At 37.0% G+C, this 27,337-nt stretch overlaps 1 protein-coding gene across 1 annotated transcript in view; it reads right to left on the minus strand.

Annotated features, from left to right (window-relative positions):
- Window positions 1–3,359: 3,359 nt before the first annotated feature.
- Window positions 3,360–27,337, minus strand: part of LOC146735749 (NXPE family member 3-like) — a 72,709-nt gene continuing 48,731 nt past the window's right edge. The window contains exons 4-7 of the mRNA XM_085506052.1: window positions 7,439–7,851; window positions 5,281–5,826; window positions 4,998–5,050; window positions 3,360–4,493 (exon numbers count right to left, since the gene is read on the minus strand). Of these exons, the coding sequence (XP_085362178.1) occupies window positions 3,757–4,493; window positions 4,998–5,050; window positions 5,281–5,826; window positions 7,439–7,851 (1,749 nt within the window). The 3' untranslated portion in view covers window positions 3,360–3,756. The remainder of the gene's footprint in view (window positions 4,494–4,997; window positions 5,051–5,280; window positions 5,827–7,438; window positions 7,852–27,337) is intronic.

Consider the following 27,337-nt stretch of genomic DNA (forward strand, 5'->3'; position numbering starts at 1 on the left):
GGTACTTCATTTTCTTGTGCTGGTCCAAGAATTTCATGAAGTTGGCCCTGTCCTATCGACCGCAACCACTGCATAATATTCATTTCGTGTGATGCTGCCATTAGCGTCTGCAGATTGTCAAGGGAGCCGGTTAACATGGTGCGTAAACATATCCATCCGCAGTGCCAAACTTATCGATTAACGCGACTGCATGCACAACTTTGTTACTGCTTATGAAAAATGCATCTTATTACCAATAAGAATTGCCTTTAAACATTACGATATAAACCATTGTGTTCTTTATGTTATTAAAGGCATGTAATAAAAATAATACAGTCCGAGTATGGGTGTTAGGGCCCTCGCGCAAGGAGATCATTTGCCCTCCTAACGTCGTGAAAATGATCACCTGCGCTCGGGCACAAACGCTCATATAAGGGCAGTAATATATAATGTGGGTCAATATGTAGCGAGGGCACTTTACTATAGTAGATTGTTCGTAGCTGGCCAAAGCTATCGATAGGGGCACCAAAACGTTGTGCCAGGAAAGGTATGCATCATTAACCTTTCGACGTCGAGTGTAGTATCATTAAGGCACCTGAAATGCCATCAAAAGAGTCTTTGATTTAACTTAAATAGCCTTATCGCAGATTGGTGGAATGTTATGAGCCAGTCTACTGACTTTGGACTGTCGTTTCAACCATAACAGACGCATGTCATACATCCCAAACTTAGCTAGTGACTTTTAATACTAGCATGGGATGTGTGAATGTTGCATAGCTGGTTGTATAGTCGAACCATCACTTATACACAAATGTACCCTAGGCTTCTTCATACCAATGCTTTGCTGGCCAGTGATTGGCATTCCTGTATCAGTCTGGTAACACTATTCCCTTTGAACTATGGGCACATAACCACAGGATCCAGGCATATCACTTTCAAGCCAATGTTTTTATTCTGCCTTTACTTGTTTGCCACATCTATTTTTCTATCTCTATAGTCGAGGAACTCACCTGCTTTAATCTCTGTAGATTACTTTTACTCGTCTACTGTCTCCCTACGAGTTTCTGCGTTCACGTGGCTAGGTTTTTAATAATATCACAAGCTCCGGTTTATGATTTTTACTACCAGTGCATGATAACATATCTGAAGATCAATTTACCAAAACATGAGAATAACTGAATAACATGTAACTCAACATCACTAGATAAAATCACTACTTAGCTGCATTGTCCTGGTTCACATTCAAATGGGTTGTCAATCTGTTGTCATGAGTAGCACTGGCGTATTCGTAAAACAATACATATATCCCTTTGCTTCGGTGTCCGTCCAAATACATGTGTCTTCTAGTTGCCTGTATGTGTTCAACATAACTCACTAACCTGACTTTTCCCTAATTTCGCTACAACTTAGTTGCTAAGTAACGGTGATTGTTGCTGGGCAGACATTCAATTTTTTAGATATTAGTTGCTCAGTGACCTAATAAATGTTCTACCTTCAACATCTACCTTCACTTTACTTCACTTTAGCTTTTACTTTTTTTTCCTCGGCCGTTTTGAATACTGATGACCCTGGTAGCTCAGGTGTTTTTTAGTTCATTCACGTATTTTGTCAGAGAACTTAGGACTATGTTTCAACTACCTTTGTGTACCCAGGCCCAACGTCAAATAGTGAAGTGAATATCTCTTTGTGTTATTTCTCACTGTACTCTATGCTTCACTCACAGTACTACTGACTCTGTTCAATTTCTTATTGTCTTGTGTGCTGCTCATTTTCAGCAGGGTGTATTTATCTGTTTGTAAGTTCTATTCTTCTATGAGGTGAATAGAACGACGTCTGATCTCACAACACCAGTGAACAAGCACAGCTCTTATTATGAGGGAAATCAAGCTTCACAAAAAAATCAAAATACTATTTACTTTTTTGAATTCCTCCAACAGTCTGGCAAACTTTCATACAACATTCCCAAACTTATTCAAATAATATACATCATATTCCACATCTTCTGTTACTTTATACGTTTGCGTTCAAAAACAGTTAGTTGTTTGGAAATAAGCTTTGTTTAAAGTGCGACCTTTAATTTTTCGTCATCCCAAAATACTAATTGTGCAGCGATTATTAGATTTTGACGATTAAGTGCTATTTTCTCATACAATTTTAAAATTTTGCCGTGTAAAACTGTTTCTCTGCATGTCCGAAAGCTCGGATAATGCATGACATGATTTTAAATGTTAATAATTCTCTAGGGGGATATTTGTGATCTGTTAGCATGAACATACTTTCAATCAGTGTCAAATATATATGCATAATGATTTGACGACTTGCCTGTATGGACTATTTTGATATGTTGAAAATTGTGCATACCATTTATAAGTTGTTGACGCGATTGTAAGATATGAAAAGCACATCCCAGGCAAGCAGCACGCTGTGAACATTCAAATCACGGATTCCAACTACAGAGGGCGTGTTACATAGGCCCATTTACAATTACGTCAGCGTTTTCAGTGCCATGTAATCGCAATCAAGATACGCCATTGTAGAATCGGTGAATCTTTGTTGCCATTAATGGCATATTTCCAACCCATGCGACCAAGATGTTCATACATATTTCAAAGTATGACAGTCACCCAGCTCATATGCTGGGAAACCAGTGAATTAGAAAACAGTACCAAAAAAGGTTGTTTTATAATTGAATAGTTTGCTACTATTAATTGGTTAAAAAATGTGGGGGTAGATGCAGTGCGGATTTCTATTTATCTCCTAACGACCGCGCTTGCATTATAATTCGAGAAACAGCGCATCGCTTGTATTTGAAAATATATAATGAGAGAGAGACTCGTTGGTTTGTATTTTGGCTACTTCGATAGATCTCAAGTTAGAATACTAAGGTGAAAACTTTTCACAGATTTCGAGATGACAGGCACCATGATGGTAAAACAATCTGATTGGACCATTTTTCAAATGGATCATTTTACCTATAATACCCGTAGTATGTGGTAGGATAGATTTCCAAGATCGGGTTTTCAGATGTGTATTGTGTTGTTGTCAAAGTTATTTCATGAGTGCTAGTGTCCGGTCCAATGAAGTGATGATTTATGATAAATTAATTTTAATTTATTTATTACATACTCCAGTACAGGTTGGAATATAATGATTGCTTCAAAATCCGCACGACAAGATTACAGATTTGGTAAGGACTTAACACTTCACAATTGAATTACAAATAAAAATAAAAATCACAAAATAACATTATAGACAGTTTACAATGGTGATTAAAAGCAAATCTGCTTTTGAATTACATATTGAACATACATAATTTATTGTATGATGTATGATATTATTTAATAACATTGAAGTGTTGTTCATTAGAACTTATAAACTTAAAATTTATATCAATTTATTCACACTATTTAAAATATAACTCAAATCGTGATAATTCAATTCATAAAAAGCACATAGTCTGAAAACTAACTTAGGCTTATTAAATACACTACATGACAACATATTTTGAAAGTTTAGCACATAACAAAACTGTTATAAACATTTGAAAACCTGTATAGTTATTATACCCCACACATCTTTGTTTTGCCCACTTCTCATTTCCCTCAACTCATCCCGCTCATTGTTACCCTTACCCGCTGCCAATTCCCAGATCAGCTGATCTCTGACTGCACTGGCGACATATAGTATTTTATGACCGGAATTCAATAAACAGAGTCAATACTTATTTAGCAATCCAAGGACTGTAATTAACTAGCTACATTGTCACTTGTGCATGATCTAGTTTGACTTTCCCAGTTCAGGACAAATGTACGAAAAAAACAGCTGTAGCTGTTGACCTATGACCTCCATTGGCATGTGAACCTGATTGGGTGAAGGATGTGATTGGACCATATCCCAGACCTCCCAGAAATGAACATGTATACCACCAAACACGTGACGAATCATACGGTTCATGGTGTAGAAAGTCCAATTGTTGCTATGGACTGTTTGCTCTGCATAAAGGTTGTCACGTGGATGCGCCATCTTGATGAAGATGAGAACATTACCATGGCACCGCTTCATTAACCTCTCCACTGCTCCCCTGGCATGGAAAATCCTTTCTAGGTATGCTTTATTCGACCACAATCCCAGATGGAAAGAGAAATTTAAAATTACAATGAACTGTTTTGATACACATTCGTCTTGTGAAAGCGTGTCCAGGTAGTCGCTTTCCATAAGCATAACTTGCACTAACCTTGGTTCACCACCCATTCTCGGGGCGATATAGTGATAGTCTATTCTAGAACGGTCTTTGATCGTGCCATAAAGCGCATTCTGAACTTGATTTAGTGTAGAATCCCCATAAATTTTGAAAACCTTATTCGACAAACATTTCTGTGCTTCCTCCTGTGTCCATTGCTGGCTCTGGCAGACCATAGGAATGAATGTGACGTTATTTTCCCAATATCCATCAGATATAGGAATCGGTAAATCAGGACCACATACAGGCAATGTTGGTGGCGGTAGCGTTGAATCTAAGCAAAATATTTCAATAACCATACTTATTAAAATGTAACGTCTATTGTTAAGATTACGTAAAAACACAAAAGACATAATACACCTTGACAATTACTATAAATGACAGAGCGCGTCTTTTATTTAAAAATAATGTATGTTGATGAAAGCATCGATATTTACATATGTGTTCATTTGTTAAGTCGTTCGTCATATAGAACACACATATCTCAACGAAATAATCTTTATTAATGAACGACTGTAGATAAAAACCTCATTGATGATTTAAACGCCATTTGTGTCAGTCATTTACGTTATGGAAGCGCTTCATGGCTCGAGAGCGCTTAGGTTTAATGTTTTACGAATAAAAGATAGTGTTTTACCAACAAAACGTAGTGTATAGCAATGTACTTGTTAATAACAAATATAAGCCATGATACCTGGCATTAAATACTATACATAACTGAGCAACTTGCTTTGTTCAAAGGGGTAAGTAAAACATTAATAATCCCCTTGGCTCTTACCTGTTATTTTCACTTTCATTGGACTTCCTGCAAGCTTTGTTTGGTGATATTTTCTACATAGAAACATGATACGTCAATAAACATGCTACATTGTTGTATTTGAAATGCTAATAATAGTTTTAAATGCAGAAGCGCGCGAAAGAAATAGAAATGCAAAAGTTCGCACGGGGTGAAATGTTATAACATTGAATTATTACTGAAAACTGGAAAAAAAATAAGTTGATTACGAGTACGGTCAATATGATCGTCATACATACTTTCAAGTAACAAAGCCATATCTTACCCATCATAAAGATACTTAACATCTTTTATTTCGTCTTGCATGTCTTCATTTAACTGACGAACACCGGTAGTGACGTCATATAGTTTATCACATCCTAGCATGCCAGGCTTGTTGCATACAATTGCTGTTGATCCAATCGAGTTCTGATTAGTATATGAACACTTGTCCTTCCATTGTCCGCCGTTCACCAGTTTACAAGAGCTTTTTTCGCGCCTTTTTCCATCAAAGTAGGTGACACCAAAATTCAAAAGCCTTCTTTCTCTTATGACGTTTTGGACAAAGTCGATTGCCTCTCGAGTTAGTATAAGCGCTAGGTGTATTTCGGCATCTCCTGCCCATGCAGCATAAAAGAACACTGAATATGTACCATTCCCATAATCCAACACTCTACCGGATGTACTCTTTTGCAGCTTATCATTAGACATAACAGCAGAGAAGAAATCACCACCCCGAGGTTTTGCGTTGCTATATATGTCATACGTTTCTATAACGACGTGTACAATACTCCCTTTCTGAATTATGTTTTTCTGGCCATACAGTTTAAATCTATGAATAAAAATAAAATATTGTTATGAGCAAATATATATACGTGTCTTTAAATTTAGTAAGCACAACTATGTTAGATGATGCGACATATTTTGTCTTTATGGGTGATGTATTATGTGCATGGGTCAACACTACAAGTGGTGTGTGGTGCATCATCAAATAACTCAAACATCAATGGTTACCGTGTTAATAAACCTACGGAGCTCTGAATGAAGATACTTTCGTTAAAGTCATAAATGAAATGGCTCAAACATCAGTGATCGCCTTGTTCATAACTCTGTGGAGCTCTGAACGAAGACTTCTTCGTCTATACTGTCATGAATTAGTTTTCGCGTATCTGTTAATTGACTTAATTAGCTGATTATCAACGAATTGCTGTGTTATGTCTGTCATCGTTTAGGCCTATTTGAAGTTGTGGACGGAACTTGACTAAGTGATTTGGAACTAATTACGAGATAACCGTCGCTATTCAGACTATTAATTCTGACAGTTGGTATCCGTAGTTATTAATGTAGTGAACGATTAATCAAAAGATATGACGTATTCAGTACTTAGTGTAATTGGCTTTATGATTGAAGGTTACGCCCTAGAGTCCTTTTACTGTTTTGTGATTGGTTAGAGTCTTGAAAATGAATAAAGAGAGTTTGAGTTGGTCTTGGTGAGCACAGCACGACAGACGCAGTCTAAAGTCCAGTCTTGGGCTAGTCTTGGGTCAGCCTTGCGATAGTCTTGGGGATTTTTCCCCAGGGCGCTGTGTCTGATAGAGTGCTCGATTGACCGACTAAGACGAGAGCTGAAACGTATTTCGTTGTGTGTGTCTTATTTGACTGTAAGGCTTAAGTGACTTTCCTGATCCCGTACCTCAAGGGGACGCGATAGAGAGACCGGACGAGATTCCCCCCGGACACGTGTGGAGAACCCCAGAGGAGAAGAATTACCCCCGTGATAATACCATAAATGGATATCTGCAAAACTCTGAAAAAGGTTAACAATCTACTCCTCCTTGTTGTTATGTTTTATCGTAGTCCCTGCCTTGTTAAATTGTATATTTTTTCACTGGTTGAAAACATTTACATTTATTACAAATGCGAAAGGACCGCAGTGTTAATTAAACGTGTATTGTTTTACACCAAGTGAGGGCTTACATTATACATGCTTTACAGATGTGAATCAATGCAGTATTTAAACCCACTGTAATATACGCATAAACAAAGGCTCGAAGTTGACAATGCAAACAAATTCAATGACACAAGAATGACATGAGAGATAAACTGTAAAAAACTTCGTACATAATAATGAGAAAAATAACTCGATGATAATTTATGAAGGTTTTTTCAAGAAACATTGTATTAAGGAGCAAAACAGGTTACCTAAATGTATTATCACTCAAATTAAGAAAACTAAATACACCAAATTCGCTACAATGTACCCAAGGTTTGGAATATGGATTCATATTCAACAAGAAACTAAAGTTATTTTCCAGCGTATGGATAAGTCGAAAGTCTTTAGAAAAGGAGGAGATATTTCCCACAAAATCATTTATTGAAATCATCATTTCATAACATCAAATTAAATAACATGGTCCATACGAAAATTGTAATAGTTTACTCACTTTGTGTTATCAGATGATGTTAATCCAAGAGAACCTTTACCTACATTGAAATTAACAAGCGTTCTTCTTTGACGCGTGTCTGTACTTTGTGTAGAGTGGCTTTCAGCCCATTCCAATTCGGTGACTTGACCCATCCATTCCAATCCGTAGCGGTTATACGAGTCATAAGCAATCGTGTCTGTTATGGTGCGCTTGTCAATTTGTAATTTGTGATGTGTTCCTTGTGACTCATTTTGCCGAGTTTCCGAATACAGTATTGTTGGAGGAGATTGTGTCATTACATCTTGAGTCAGAGTATCTCTTTGTGACTTTATATCGAATTGCGTATACTGATACTCATCTTTAGTTTTCAGAGGCAATGTTAATTTTGGTAAAGATGGTGTGGGAGGCGAAGGTCTCATTTGTCCTAGTTCCTGAATTAATAAATAATAAAGACTAAAATCTCAACATGATAAAAATTTAGCCACACAATAATTGGTGCCAACATATTGAACAGCGCAGGTACGATGTGGGAGGCTAACAGCATAATCCACACGTACGTCATGATGTAGTTGTGAACACTAGCGTTAGGGAAACTGTGACCCACTTCGCTGATAACACTTACACGTAGATATGCCCATATTCGTCCCAAAGGAATACACACTTATATTAGTTCATTACAGATAGTCCAGCTTTATTCGTCCAAACGGGCATTTGAGGTAACCCCTTGCTGTCCAGTTCTCTCATTCTCTCTCTCTTACAACGTGTTACAAACTCTATCCCAAAAAAATCCTAAGGCGTAGCAGAGTAAACATGCAATTAGCCGATCGCTGCAGACGTTTGTACGACCACATGATTACCAGGTATGTATGTACACGTGGAGGTGATAGGTTGCTAGTACGTGACCTTCCTCACATGTCTTTACGACACGTAGATAATGCAGTGTACATTTGAGCATGTCCCACTAACAAGCAGTACCCGAGTTCTCCACCATGTGTCGTAAACACTAGCGTTGTGTTCGGGAACTGTGATTCATTTATCTAATAACGTAGAGATACCACATTCGACCCAAAAGAATCATCTTGAATTTTCAAGGTGAATGTTCCGGCGAAGCACTCCGCTATCACCTTGAAGTATTTCATTAGGAATATGTGTATGTGACAATGCCCTCACAGTTTAGAATCAATTTACCAACAGCCAATCATATTGCTTCTTTCTTCAACGCGCTTGGCCAAGCTATCAAATTCATCACGAGATGCCCCACGCGCTCCACTCTGCCATGTATTTCTATGGGCTCTGCGCGAGCTGCTGTGGAGTACCGGTCGAAAAGCCGGTGAAAACGACTAAATTTGAGAAAACAGCACGACCTTAACTTTGAAGAAATCCTAAACAACCAAATTTAAATATGTTGCATATGTAGGGGTAATCTTGTTACACTGTTCAGAGGTGTCAACGACCATCCCAAAACACTGTTTTCTTAGAATTTATCGGACTTTGTTTTCACCATGATGATTGCCAGGCGGTGAAAATGTCTGACTCGAGAATAAATTTCGCAATACAGCGACGATATCCATACATCATGCAACTCACTGATATTCAGACTAAAGCTATTCAAACTATACTTAGTGCCGTGTCTGATGTGCTCGTTTTTAGTCGCACTGGAAATAGTAAATCCTTATGTTATTATGCTTTACCGGCCTTGCGACTGTCGAGCGTGGTAATAGTGTTGTCACCACTGTTGGGTACTATAGAAGAGTAGGTGTTATACCTCAAAGTTCATGATGTCACTGCAACATATATCGGCAGAAATGAAGCCGAAGACATCAGGAATGCAAAGCTCCAGCCGTTTCTGGCAGTCATTGTAACAAAGCTTTCTATTGGTCGGTAAACTTTCTATCGCGCAACCACGTGACATACACGGTTATGAATAGAATTACCGCACGGTGTTGTAGAGGGAGGAATATCCGAACGGAACAACACCGTGCAGGCGGACGATGCAAAAGAATAGACATTGGCTCATTACAGATAGTCAATCTTTATTCATACAAATGGTCAACTGAAGTAACCCATCGTTGTCCACTTCATTCGTTCTTCTCTTATATATTAGAGAGTGGAGACATTAAGATGCGCATACGAGAACGGAACGAGAACGAATACGTCACTGCTTTGTGCATGACCTCCGCTCGAACCAATGACGTCATCGGCTGCCTGATCGTACGGCAGTCGTTTTGAACGTGATCAAGGTGACTGACTCGTAGTTGATTTTCGAAAGCTTTTCTCGCTGTCAATTTTCATTAATTTTCACTGACATTGATAACACGTTTTATATTAGAGTGATTTTGTATATTTATGATGAAATAAGAAATATTGGATGCGTTTTAGCCAATATTTATACCCACCGAAAACGCATGACATTGATCTGCTGAAAGAGATCGGCAAACAGGCCTGGGACCTCAGCAGAGTGGATGGAAATAGAGAGAGCTCTGTCAAATGTCTGGGAACTAACTACTAATTCAGATTCCGGACGTTAAATGACATAACAAATTTTATTGGATAGTTATAGTTGCTCAATGAGAGACGGATTAACATGGTTCTGGTTTCAGTTACGTTCCCGTTGTGGGCGCTTTGCGTACGTAACGGGGACGTAACATGTTGTTCTAATTTCGTTTGCGTTACGTTCACGGGTGTCAGAAAACGATTAAGTACAAGCGCCCACAACGGGAACGTAACTGAAATGATGATATTAATGATGATATTAATAAATGCTTACCATGTTGTACAACTCCACGCCCAAACCGACACCAAGGATAAATAAACAAATTACTGTGGCTTTTCCGTAATACTTCATTTCAGTGTGTACACTTGTGTATACTACGTATCTGTAAAATGACCCCATGGAATATATTACTAGAATGAATGAATGTTATGAGCAAATGTTTCTATGAGGAAGAAAATCAATGGAACTAAATGTTAAGCAGATTAATTACACAAACACGTTTTTTAAATATTAGTTGCGGGTATAAGGAGGTCGGCGAGTCAGAAGTTAATTGATATTGGTCACAGCTAGTGGTTATCATTGGAATCGGTGAGTTTCACTAATCATCAATCACTTTATCACATAGCAAAGTGTTACTCTGCTAAGAACAACAGAAATTGTATTTGCAGTATAATAGTAAGAAGAAAATTTAGCTAACCACGTGTATTTGGTTCAATATTATGTATTGATAGAAATATGGTACATTAGGATTTATTGTAAATTATGTTATAATATATTATTTACAATGTTCTGCACTCCTTCAATCCTTTGTGCTAGCCAGCGGGTACTCTAAAATAGTGCACAAAACACGACAAATACAATTTGATTATAAACTATGTATGTTGTTGGCCTGTTCTTGGAAGAGTACTTTTAAATCTATATGATGCGCCTAATTTGTGAAAATGGGCATTATCAGTATGAACCAGAAAAGATAATAGCAGGATAGCTATAAGTGCTACAGCTTTGACGAGAAGATCAGACGCTCTTCAGCAATAAGAATATTATCAATATTACTGAAACGCATTAGCCTTACCACAACCTACATCATTACACCTTATAACTACAGTCTACATAATCACACCTATAGCGATAGCACAATCTACAACAATACACCTATAGCAATACCACAATCTACATCATTACACCTTATAACTACAGTCTACATCACCACACCTTTAGCGATACCACAATCTACATCACCACACCTTTAGCGATACCACAATCTACATCATTACACCTTATAACTACAGTCTACATCACCACACCTTTAGCGATACCACAATCTACATCACCACACCTTTAGCGATACCACAATCTACATCATCACACCTTATAACTACAGTCTACATCATCACACCTTTAGCGATAGCACAATCTACAACAATACACATATAGCGAAGCCACAATCTACATCATTACACCTATAGCAATACCACAATCTACATCATTACACCTATAGAGATGCCACAATCTACATTATTACACCTTATAACTACAATCTACATCATCACACCTTTAGCGATACCACAATCTACAACAATACACCTATAGCGATGCCACAATCTACATCATTACACCTTATAACTACAGTCTACATCATCACACCTTTAGCGATACCACAATCTACAACAATACACCTATAGCGATGCCACAATCTACATCATTACACCTTATAACTACAGTCTACATCATCACACCTTTAGCGATACCACAATCTACAACAATACACCTATAGCGATGCCACAATCTACATCATTACACCTTATAACTACAGTCTACATCATCACACCTTTAGCGATACCACAATCTACAACAATACACCTATAGCGATGCCACAATCTACATCATTACACCTTATAACTACAGTCTACATCATCACACCTTTAGCGATACCACAATCTACATCATCACACCTTTAGCGATAGCACAATCTACATCATTACACCTTATAACTACAGTCTACATCATCACACCTTTAGCGATACCACAATCTACAACAATACACCTATAGCGATGCCACAATCTACATCATTACACCAATAGTAATACTACAGTCTACATCATCACACCTTTAGCGATACCACAATCTACAACAATACACCTATAGCGATGCCACAATCTACATCATTACACCTTATAACTACAGTCTACATCACCACACCTTTAGCGATAACACAATCTACATCATCACACCTTTAGCGATAGCACAATCTACATCATTACACCTTATAACTACAGTCTACATCATCACACATTTAGCGATACCACAATCTACAACAATACACCTATAGCGATGCCACAATCTACATCATTACACCAATAGTAATACTACAGTCTACATCATCACACCTTTAGCGATGCCACAATCTACATCATTACACCTATAGCGATGCCACAATCTACATCATTACACCTTATAACTACAGTCTACATCATCACACCTTTAGCGATAACACAATCTACATCATCACACCTTTAGCGATAGCACAATCTACATCATTACACCTTATAACTACAGTCTACATCATCACACCTTTAGCGATACCACAATCTACAACAATACACCTATAGCGATGCCACAATCTACATCATTACACCAATAGTAATACTACAGTCTACATCATCACACCTTTAGCGATACCACAATCTACAACAATACACCTATAGCAATACCACAATCTACATCATTACACCTTATAACTACAGTCTACATCACCACACCTTTAGCGATACCACAATCTACATCATTACATCTATAGCAATACCACAATCTACATCATTACACCTATAGAGATGCCACAATCTACATTATTACACCTTATAACTACAGTCTACATCATCACACCTTTAGCGATAGCACAATCTACAACAATACACATATAGCGAAGCCACAATCTACATCATTACACCTATAGCAATACCACAATCTACATCATTACACCTATAGAGATGCCACAATCTACATTATTACACCTTATAACTACAATCTACATCATCACACCTTTAGCGATACCACAATCTACAACAATACACCTATAGCGATGCCACAATCTACATCATTACACCTTATAACTACAGTCTACATCATCACACCTTTAGCGATACCACAATCTACAACAATACACCTATAGCGATGCCACAATCTACATCATTACACCTTATAACTACAGTCTACATCATCACACCTTTAGCGATACCACAATCTACAACAATACACCTATAGCGATGCCACAATCTACATCATTACACCTTATAACTACAGTCTACATCATCACACCTTTAGCGATACCACAATCTACAACAATACACCTATAGCGATGCCACAATCTACATCATTACACCTTATAACTACAGTCTACATCATCACACCTTTAGCGATACCACAATCTACATCATCACACCTTTAGCGATAGCACAATCTACATCATTACACCTTATAACTACAGTCTACATCATCACACCTTTAGCGATACCACAATCTACAACAATACACCTATAGCGATGCCACAATCTACATCATTACACCAATAGTAATACTACAGTCTACATCATCACACCTTTAGCGATACCACAATCTACAACAATACACCTATAGCGATGCCACAATCTACATCATTACACCTTATAACTACAGTCTACATCACCACACCTTTAGCGATAACACAATCTACATCATCACACCTTTAGCGATAGCACAATCTACATCATTACACCTTATAACTACAGTCTACATCATCACACATTTAGCGATACCACAATCTACAACAATACACCTATAGCGATGCCACAATCTACATCATTACACCAATAGTAATACTACAGTCTACATCATCACATCTTTAGCGATGCCACAATCTACATCATTACACCTATAGCGATGCCACAATCTACATCATTACACCTTATAACTACAGTCTACATCATCACACCTTTAGCGATAACACAATCTACATCATCACACCTTTAGCGATAGCACAATCTACATCATTACACCTTATAACTACAGTCTACATCATCACACCTTTAGCGATACCACAATCTACAACAATACACCTATAGCGATGCCACAATCTACATCATTACACCAATAGTAATACTACAGTCTACATCATCACACCTTTAGCGATACCACAATCTACAACAATACACCTATAGCAATACCACAATCTACATCATTACACCTTATAACTACAGTCTACATCACCACACCTTTAGCGATACCACAATCTACATCATTACACCTATAGCAATACCACAATCTACATCATTACACCTATAGAGATGCCACAATCTACATTATTACACCTATAGCAATACCACAATCTACATCATTACACCTATAGAGATGCCACAATCTACATTATTACACCTTATAACTACAATCTACATCATCACACCTTTAGCGATAGCACAATCTACAACAATACACATATAGCGAAGCCACAATCTACATCATTACACCGTTAGCGATGCCACAATCTACATCATTACACCTTATAACTACAGTCTACATCATCACACCTTTAGCGATACCACAATCTACAACGATACACCTATAGCGATGCCACAATCTACATCATTACACCTTATAACTACAGTCTACATCATCACACCTTTAGCGATACCACAATCTACAACAATACACCTATAGCGATGCCACAATCTACATCATTACACCTTATAACTACAGTCTACATCATCACACCTTTAGCGATACCACAATCTACATCATCACACCTTTAGCGATAGCACAATCTACATCATTACACCTTATAACTACAGTCTACATCATCACACCTTTAGCGATACCACAATCTACAACAATACACCTATAGCGATGCCACAATCTACATCATTACACCAATAGTAATACTACAGTCTACATCATCACACCTTTAGCGATACCACAATCTACAACAATACACCTATAGCGATGCCACAATCTACATCATTACACCTTATAACTACAGTCTACATCACCACACCTTTAGCGATAACACAATCTACATCATCACACCTTTAGCGATAGCACAATCTACATCATTACACCTTATAACTACAGTCTACATCATCACACATTTAGCGATACCACAATCTACAACAATACACCTATAGCGATGCCACAATCTACATCATTACACCAATAGTAATACTACAATCTACATCATTACACCTATAGCGATGCCACAATCTACATCATTACACCTTATAACTACAGTCTACATCATCACACCTTTAGCGATAACACAATCTACATCATCACACCTTTAGCGATAGCACAATCTACATCATTACACCTTATAACTACAGTCTACATCATCACACCTTTAGCGATATCACAATCTACAACAATACACCTATAGCGATGCCACAATCTACATCATTACACCAATAGTAATACTACAGTCTACATCATCACACCTTTAGCGATACCACAATCTACAACAATACACCTATAGCAATACCACAATCTACATCATTACACCTTATAACTACAGTCTACATCACCACACCTTTAGCGATACCACAATCTACATCATCACACCTTTAGCGATAGCACAATCTACAACAATACACCTATAGCGATGCCACAATCTACATCATTACACCTTATAACTACAGTCTACATCATCACACCTTTAGCGATACCACAATCTACAACAATACACCTATAGCGATGCCACAATCTACATCATTACACCAATAGTAATACTACAGTCTACATCATCACACCTTTAGCGATACCACAATCTACAACAATACACCTATAGCAATACCACAATCTACATCATTACACCTTATAACTACAGTCTACATCACCACACCTTTAGCGATACCACAATCTACATCATTACACCTATAGCAATACCACAATCTACATCATTACACCTATAGAGATGCCACAATCTACATTATTACACCTATAGCAATACCACAATCTACATCATTACACCTATACAGATGCCACAATCTACATTATTACACCTTATAACTACAATCTACATCATCACACCTTTAGCGATAGCACAATCTACAACAATACACATATTGCGAAGCCACAATCTACATCATTACACCGTTAGCGATGCCACAATCTACATCATTACACCTTATAACTACAGTCTACATCATCACACCTTTAGCGATACCACAATCTACAACGATACACCTATAGCGATGCCACAATCTACATCATTACACCTTATAACTACAGTCTACATCATCACACCTTTAGCGATACCACAATCTACAACAATACACCTATAGCGATGCCACAATCTACATCATTACACCTTATAACTACAGTCTACATCATCACACCTTTAGCGATACCACAATCTACATCATCACACCTTTAGCGATAGCACAATCTACATCATTACACCTTATAACTACAGTCTACATCATCACACCTTTAGCGATACCACAATCTACAACAATACACCTATAGCGATGCCACAATCTACATCATTACACCAATAGTAATACTACAGTCTACATCATCACACCTTTAGCGATACCACAATCTACAACAATACACCTATAGCGATGCCACAATCTACATCATTACACCTTATAACTACAGTCTACATCACCACACCTTTAGCGATAACACAATCTACATCATCACACCTTTAGCGATAGCACAATCTACATCATTACACCTTATAACTACAGTCTACATCATCACACATTTAGCGATACCACAATCTACAACAATACACCTATAGCGATGCCACAATCTACATCATTACACCAATAGTAATACTACAATCTACATCATTACACCTATAGCGATGCCACAATCTACATCATTACACCTTATAACTACAGTCTACATCATCACACCTTTAGCGATAACACAATCTACATCATCACACCTTTAGCGATAGCACAATCTACATCATTACACCTTATAACTACAGTCTACATCATCACACCTTTAGCGATATCACAATCTACAACAATACACCTATAGCGATGCCACAATCTACATCATTACACCAATAGTAATACTACAGTCTACATCATCACACCTTTAGCGATACCACAATCTACAACAATACACCTATAGCAATACCACAATCTACATCATTACACCTTATAACTACAGTCTACATCACCACACCTTTAGCGATACCACAATCTACATCATCACACCTTTAGCGATAGCACAATCTACAACAATACACCTATAGCGATGCCACAATCTACATCATTACACCTTATAACTACAGTCTACATCATCACACCTTTAGCGATACCACAATCTACAACAATACACCTATAGCGATGCCACAATCTACATCATTACACCAATAGTAATACTACAGTCTACATCATCACACCTTTAGCGATACCACAATCTACAACAATACACCTATAGCAATACCACAATCTACATCATTACACCTTATAACTACAGTCTACATCACCACACCTTTAGCGATACCACAATCTACATCATCACACCTTTAGCGATAGCACAATCTACAACAATACACATATAGCGAAGCCACAATCTACATCATTACACCTATAGCAATACCACAATCTACATCATTACACCTATAGAGATGCCACAATCTACATTATTACACCTTATAACTACAATCTACATCATCACACCTTTAGCGATAGCACAATCTACAACAATACACATATAGCGAAGCCACAATCTACATCATTACACCGTTAGCGATGCCACAATCTACATCATTACACCTATAGCGATGCCACAATCTACATCATTACACCTTATAACTACAGTCTACATCATCACACCTTTAGCGATACCACAATCTACAACAATACACATATAGCGAAGCCACAATCTACATCATTACACCGTTAGCGATGCCACAATCTACATCATTACACCTATAGCGATGCCACAATCTACATCATTACACCTTATAACTACAGTCTACATCATCACACCTTTAGCGATACCACAATCTACAACAATACACCTATAGCGATGCCACAATCTACATCATTACACCTTATAACTACAGTCTACATCATCACACCTTTAGCGATACCACAATCTACAACAATACACCTATAGCGATGCCACAATCTACATCATTACACCTTATAACTACAGTCTACATCATCACACCTTTAGCGATACCACAATCTACATCATCACACCTTTAGCGATAGCACAATCTACATCATTACACCTTATAACTACAGTCTACATCATCACACCTTTAGCGATACCACAATCTACAACAATACACCTATAGCGATGCCACAATCTACATCATTACACCAATAGTAATACTACAGTCTACATCATCACACCTTTAGCGATACCACAATCTACAACAATACACCTATAGCGATGCCACAATCTACATCATTACACCTTATAACTACAGTCTACATCATCACACCTTTAGCGATAACACAATCTACATCATCACACCTTTAGCGATAGCACAATCTACATCATTACACCTTATAACTACAGTCTACATCATCACACATTTAGCGATACCACAATCTACAACAATACACCTATAGCGATGCCACAATCTACATCATTACACCGATAGTAATACTACAGTCTACTTCATTACACCTTTAGCGATGCCACAATCTACATCATTACACCTATAGCGATGCCACAATCTACATCATTACACCTTATAACTACAGTCTACATCATCACACCTTTAGCGATACCACAATCTACATCATCACACCTTTAGCGATAGCACAATCTACAACAATACACATATAGCGAAGCCACAATCTACATCATTACACCTATAGCAATACTACAATCTACATCATTACACCTATAGCAATACTACAATCTACATCATTACATTACATCTATAGCAATACCACAGTCTACACCATTACACCTTATAACTACAGTCTACATCATCACACCTTTAGCGATACCACAATCTACAACAATACACCTATAGCGATGCCACAATCTACATCATTACACCTTATAACTACAGTCTACATCATCACACCTTTAGCGATAACACAATCTACATCATCACACCTTTAGCGATAGCACAATCTACATCATTACACCTTATAACTACAGTCTACATCATCACACATTTAGCGATACCACAATCTACAACAATACACCTATAGCGATGCCACAATCTACATCATTACACCGATAGTAATACTACAGTCTACATCATTACACCTTTAGCGATGCCACAATCTACATCATTACACCTATAGCGATGCCACAATCTACATCATTACACCTTATAACTACAGTCTACATCATCACACCTTTAGCGATACCACAATCTACATCATCACACCTTTAGCGATAGCACAATCTACAACAATACACATATAGCGAAGCCACAATCTACATCATTACACCTATAGCAATACTACAATCTACATCATTACACCTATAGCAATACTACAATCTACATCATTACATTACATCTATAGCAATACCACAGTCTACACCATTACACCTTATAACTACAGTCTACATCATCACACCTTTAGCGATACCACAATCTACAACAATACACATATAGCGAAGCCACAATCTACATCATTACACCTTATAACTACAGTCTACATCATCACACCTTTAGCGATGCCACAATCTACATCATCACACCTTTAGCGATAGCACAATCTACATCATTACACCGATAGCAATAATACAGTCTACATCATTACACCTATAGAGATGCCACAATCTACATCATTACACCGATAGCAATACTACAATCTACATCATTACACCTATAGAGATGCCACAATCTACATCATTACATTACACCTATAGCGATACCACAATCTACATAATTACACCTATAGCAATACCACAATCTACATAATTACACCTATAGCGATGCCACAATCTACATCATTACACCTATAGTGATACAACAATCTACATCATTACACCTATAGCGATACCACAACCTACATCATTACACCTATAGTGATACAACAATCTACATAATTACACCTATAGCGATATCACAACCTACATCATTACACCTTATAACTACAGTCTACATCATCACACCTTTAGCGATACCACAATCTACAACAATTCACCTATAACGATGCCACAATCTACATCATTACACCTATAGCAATAATACAGTCTACATCATTACACCTATAGAGATGCCACAATCTACATCATTACACCGATAGCAATACTACAATCTACATCATTACACCTATAGAGATGCCACAATCTACATCATTACATTACACCTATAGCGATACCACAATCTACATAATTACACCTATAGCAATACCACAATCTACATAATTACACCTATAGCGATACCACAATCTACATCATTACACCTATAGTGATACTACAATCTACATCATTACACCTATAGCGATACCACAACCTACATCATTACACCTATAGTGATACTACAATCTACATCATTACACCTATAGCGATACCACAATCTACATCATTACACCTATAGTGATACTACAATCTACATAATTACACCTATAGCGTTATCACAACCTACATCATTACACCTTATAACTACAGTCTACATCATCACACCTTTAGCGATACCACAATCTACAACAATTCACCTATAGCGATGCCACAATCTACATCATTACACCTATAGTGATACTACAATCTATATCATTACACCTATAGCGATACCACAACCTACATCATTACACCTATAGTGATACTACAATCTACATCATTACACCTATAGCGATACCACAATCTACATCATTACACCTATAGTGATACTACAATCTACATAATTACAGCTATAGCGATATCACAACCAACATCATTACACCTTATAACTACAGTCTACATCATTACACCTATAGCGACACTACAATCTACATCATTACATCTATAGCGATACCACAATCTACATTATTAAACCTACTGCAATATCACAATCTTCATCATTACATCTATAGCGATATCACAATCCCATCATTACATCTATAGCGATACCACAATCTACTTCATTCTACCTTGCAATCCCACAATCTAAATCATTACACCTATAGCAATACCACAATATACATCATTACATCTATAGCGATACCACAATCTACATCATTACAGCTATATCGATACCACAATTTACATTATTAAACATACAGCGATTCCACAATCTACATCATTACACCTATAGCGATACCACAATCCCATCATTACATCTATATTGATACCACAACATACATCATTACATCTATATTGATACCACAATTTACATTATTAAACCTTCAGCGATTCCACAATCTACATCACTACATCTGTATCGATACCACAATCTACATTATTAAATCTACAGCGATTCCACAATCTACATCATTACACCTATAGCGATACCACAATACCATCATTACATCTATAGCGATACCACAATCTCCTTCATTCTACCTACAGCAAACCCACAATCTAAATCATTACACCTATAGCGATACAACAATATACATCATTACATCTATTTCGATACCACAATTTACATTATTAAACCTACAGCAATATCACAGTCTACATCATTACACCTATAGCGATACCACAATATACATCATTACATCTATATCGATACCACAATTTACATTATTAAACCTACAGCAATATCACATTCTACATTATTGAACCTACAGCACTATCACAATCTAAATCATTACACCTATAGCGATACCACAATCTACATCATTACACCGATAGCGATACCACAATATACATCATTACATCTATATCAATACCACAATCTACATTATTGAACCTACAGCAATCTCACAATCTAAATCATTACACCTATAGCGATACCACAATATACATCATTACACCCATAGCGATACCACAATATACATCATTACATCTATATCGATACCACAATCTACGTTATTAAACCTACAACAATATCACAATCTACATCATTACACCTACAGCGATACCACAATCTACATCATTACATCTATATCGATACCACAATCTACATTATTAAACCTATATCAATAACACAATCTACATCCTTACACCTATAGAGATAACATAATCTACATCCTTTCATATGTAGCTATACCACAATATATATCTACACACCTACTGCAATGCCACAATCTACATCATTATACATACAGCGATACCACAATCTTCATGATTACATCTACAGCGATACCACAATCTATATCATTACACTTATTGCGATTCTATATCCTTTCACCAATAGCGATACCACAATCTACATCATTATACCTATAGCGATACAACAATCTACCTAATTACACTATAGCGATACCACACTCTACATAATTACACCTATAGCGATACCACAATCTACATCCTTTCATCTATAGCAATACCACAATTTACATCATTACACCTATTTCGATACCACAATCTGTATCCTTCACCAATAGCAATACCACAATCTACATCATTGTACCTACAGCGATACCACAATCTACATCATTACACCTATAGCGATACCACAATCTACATCATTGTACCTACAGCGATACCACAATCTACATCATTACACCTATAGCGATACCACAATCTACATTCTTTCACCTATAGCAATACCACAATCTACATAATTACACATATTGCGATACCACAATCTACATCATTACACCTACACCAATACCACAATATAAATCTACACACCTACTGCGATACCACAATCTACATCATTACACCTACAGCAATACCACAATCTACATCATTACACCTACAGCGATACCACAGTCTACAGTCTACAGAATTACACCTATATCGATTCTACAATCTACATCATTACACTTATTGCGATACCACAATCTATATCTTTTCACCATTAGTGATACCACAATCTACATCATTACACCTACAGCAATACCACAAGCAACATCTTAACACCAACAGTGATACCACAATATAAATCTACACACCAACTGCGATACCACAATATACATCATTACACATACAGTGATACCACAATCTACATCATTACACCTATAGCGATACCATAATCTACATCATTACACCTACAGCGATACCACAGTCTACATCATTACACCTACAGCGATACCACAATCGTCATCATTACACCTATAGCAATACCACAATCTACATCCTTACACCTATAGAGATAACATAATCTACATCCTTTCATCTATAGCAATATCACAATCTACATCATTACACCTATAGCAATACCACAATCTACATCATTACCCCTATAGCATTACCACAGTCTACATCATTACACCTCCAGCGATACCACAGTCTACAGTCTACATAATTACACCTAAATCGATACCACAATCTACATCATTACACCAATAGCGATACCACAGTCTACATCATTACACCTACAGCGATAGCACAATCTACATCATTACACCTACAGCAATACCACAATATAAATCTACACACTTACGGCGATACCATAATATACATCATTACACCTACAGCAATACCACAATATAAATCTGCACACCTACTGCGATATCACAATCTACATCATTGCACCTACAGCGATACCACAATCTACATCATTACACCTACATTGACACCACAATCTACATTAAACCTATAGCTATACCACAATCTACATCCTTTCACCTATTGCAATACCACAATCTACATCATTACACATATTGCGATACCACAATCTATATCCTTCACCAATAGCAATACCACAATCTACATCATTGTACCTACAGCGATACCACAATCTACATCATTACACCTACAGCAATACCACAATCTACATCATTACACCTATAGCGATACCACAATCTACATCATTACATCTATATCGATACCACAATCTACATTATCAAGCCTATATCAATACCACAATCTACATCCTTACACCTATAGAAATAACATAATCTACATCCTTTCATCTGTAGCTATACCACAATTTATATCTACACACCTACTGCAATGCCACAATCTACATCATTATACATACAGCGATACGACAATCTTCATGATTACATCTACAGCGATACCACAATCTACATCATTACACCTACAGCGATACCACAATCTACATCATTACATCTATATCGATACCACAATCTACATTATTAAACCTATATCAATACCACAATCTACATCCTTACACCTATAGAGATAACATAATCTACATCCTTTCATATGTAGCTATACCACAATATATATCTACACACCTACTGCAATGCCACAATCTACATCATTATACATACAGCGATACCACAATCTTCATGATTACATCTACAGCGATACCACAATCTATATCATTACACTTATTGCGATTCTATATCCTTTCACCAATAGCGATACCACAATCTACATCATTATACCTATAGCGATACAACAATCTACCTAATTACACTATAGCGATACCACACTCTACATAATTACACCTATAGCGATACCACAATCTACATCCTTTCATCTATAGCAATACCACAATTTACATCATTACACCTATTTCGATACCACAATCTATATCCTTCACCAATAGCAATACCACAATCTACATCATTGTACCTACAGCGATACCACAATCTACATCATTACACCTATAGCGATACCACAATCTACATCATTGTACCTACAGCGATACCACAATCTACATCATTACACCTATAGCGATACCACAATCTACATTCTTTCACCTATAGCAATACCACAATCTACATAATTACACATATTGCGATACCACAATCTACATCATTACACCTACACCAATACCACAATATAAATCTACACACCTACTGCGATACCACAATCTACATCATTAAACCTACAGCAATACCACAATCTACATCATTACACCTACAGCGATACCACAGTCTACAGTCTACAGAATTACACCTATATCGATACCACAATCTACATCATTACACTTATTGCGATACCACAATCTATATCTTTTCACCATTAGTGATACCACAATCTACATCATTACACCTACAGCAATACCACAAGCAACATCATAACACCAACAGTGATACCACAATATAAATCTACACACCAACTGCGATACCACAATATACATCATTACACATACAGTGATACCACAATCTACATCATTACACCTATAGCGATACCATAATCTACATCATTACACCTACAGCGATACCACAGTCTACATCATTACACCTACAGCGATACCACAATCGTCATCATTACACCTATAGCAATACCACAATCTACATCCTTACACCTATAGAGATAACATAATCTACATCCTTTCATCTATAGCAATATCACAATCTACATCATTACACCTATAGCAATACCACAATCTACATCATTACCCCTATAGCATTACCACAGTCTACATCATTACACCTCCAGCGATACCACAGTCTACAGTCTACATAATTACACCTAAATCGATACCACAATCTACATCATTACACCAATAGCGATACCACAGTCTACATCATTACACCTACAGCGATAGCACAATCTACATCATTACACCTACAGCAATACCACAATATAAATCTACACACTTACGGCGATACCATAATATACATCATTACACCTACAGCAATACCACAATATAAATCTGCACACCTACTGCGATATCACAATCTACATCATTGCACCTACAGCGATACCACAATCTACATCATTACACCTACATTGACACCACAATCTACATTAAACCTATAGCTATACCACAATCTACATCCTTTCACCTATTGCAATACCACAATCTACATCATTACACATATTGCGATACCACAATCTATATCCTTCACCAATAGCAATACCACAATCTACATCATTGTACCTACAGCGATACCACAATCTACATCATTACACCTACAGCAATACCACAATCGACATCATTACACCTATAGCGATACCACAATCCACATCATTACATCTATATCGATACCACAATCTACATTATCAAGCCTATATCAATACCACAATCTACATCCTTACACCTATAGAAATAACATAATCTACATCCTTTCATCTGTAGCTATACCACAATTTATATCTACACACCTACTGCAATGCCACAATCTACATCATTATACATACAGCGATACCACAATCTTCATGATTACATCTACAGCGATACCACAATCTACATCATTACACTTATTGCGATACCACAATCTATATCCTTTCACCAATAGCGATACCACAATCTACATCATTATACCTATAGCGATACAACAATCTACCTAATTACACTATAGCGATACCACACTCTACATAATTACACCTATAGCGATACCACAATCTACATCCTTTCATCTATAGCAATACCACAATTTACATAATTACACCTATTACATTACCACAATCTATATCCTTCACCAATAGCAATACCACAATCTACATCATTGTACCTACAGCGATACCACAATCTACATCATTACACCTATAGCGATACCACAATCTGCATCATTACACCTACAGCAATACCACAATCTACATCATTACACAGACAGTGATACCACAATCCACATCATTACACCTATAGCGATACCACAATCTGCATCATTGCACCTACAGCGATACCACAATCTACATCATTACACCTACATTGACACCACAATCTACATTAAACCTATAGCTATACCACAATCTACATCCTTTCACCTATAGCTATACCACAATCTACATCATTACACATATTGCGATACCACAATCTATATCCTTCATCAATAGCAATACCACAATCTACATCGTTGTACCTACAGCGATACCACAATATAAATATAGATACCTATAGCTATACCACAATCTACATCCTTTCACCTATAGCTATACCACAATCTACATCATTACACATATTGCGATACCACAATCTATATCCTTCATCAATAGCAATACCACAATCTACATCATTACACCTACAGCAATACCACAATATAAATATAGATACCTAATGCGATACCACAATCTACATCAATACACCTACAGCAATACCACAATCTACATCATTACACCAACAGCAATACCACAATATAAATCTACACACCTACTGTGATACCACAATCTACATCATTACACCTACAGCAATACCACAATCTACATCATTACACCTATAGCGATACCACAATCTCGATCTTTTCACCATTAGCGATACCACAATCTACATCATTACACCAACAGTGATACCACAATATAAATCTACACACCTACTGCGATACCACAATATACATCATTACACATACAGTGATACCACAATCTACATCATTACACCTATAGCGATACCATAATCTACATCATTACACCTACTGCGATACCACAGTCTACATCATTACACCTACAGCGATACCACAATCGTCATCATTACACCTATAGCCATACCACAATCTACATCCTTACACCTATAGAGATAACATAATCTACATCCTTTCATCTATAGCAATATCGCAATCTA

The sequence above is a fragment of the Saccoglossus kowalevskii genome, chromosome 12 (assembly GCF_978046115.1).
Source record: "Saccoglossus kowalevskii chromosome 12, keSacKowa6.1, whole genome shotgun sequence".
Taxonomy (NCBI): Eukaryota; Metazoa; Hemichordata; class Enteropneusta; family Harrimaniidae; genus Saccoglossus; species Saccoglossus kowalevskii.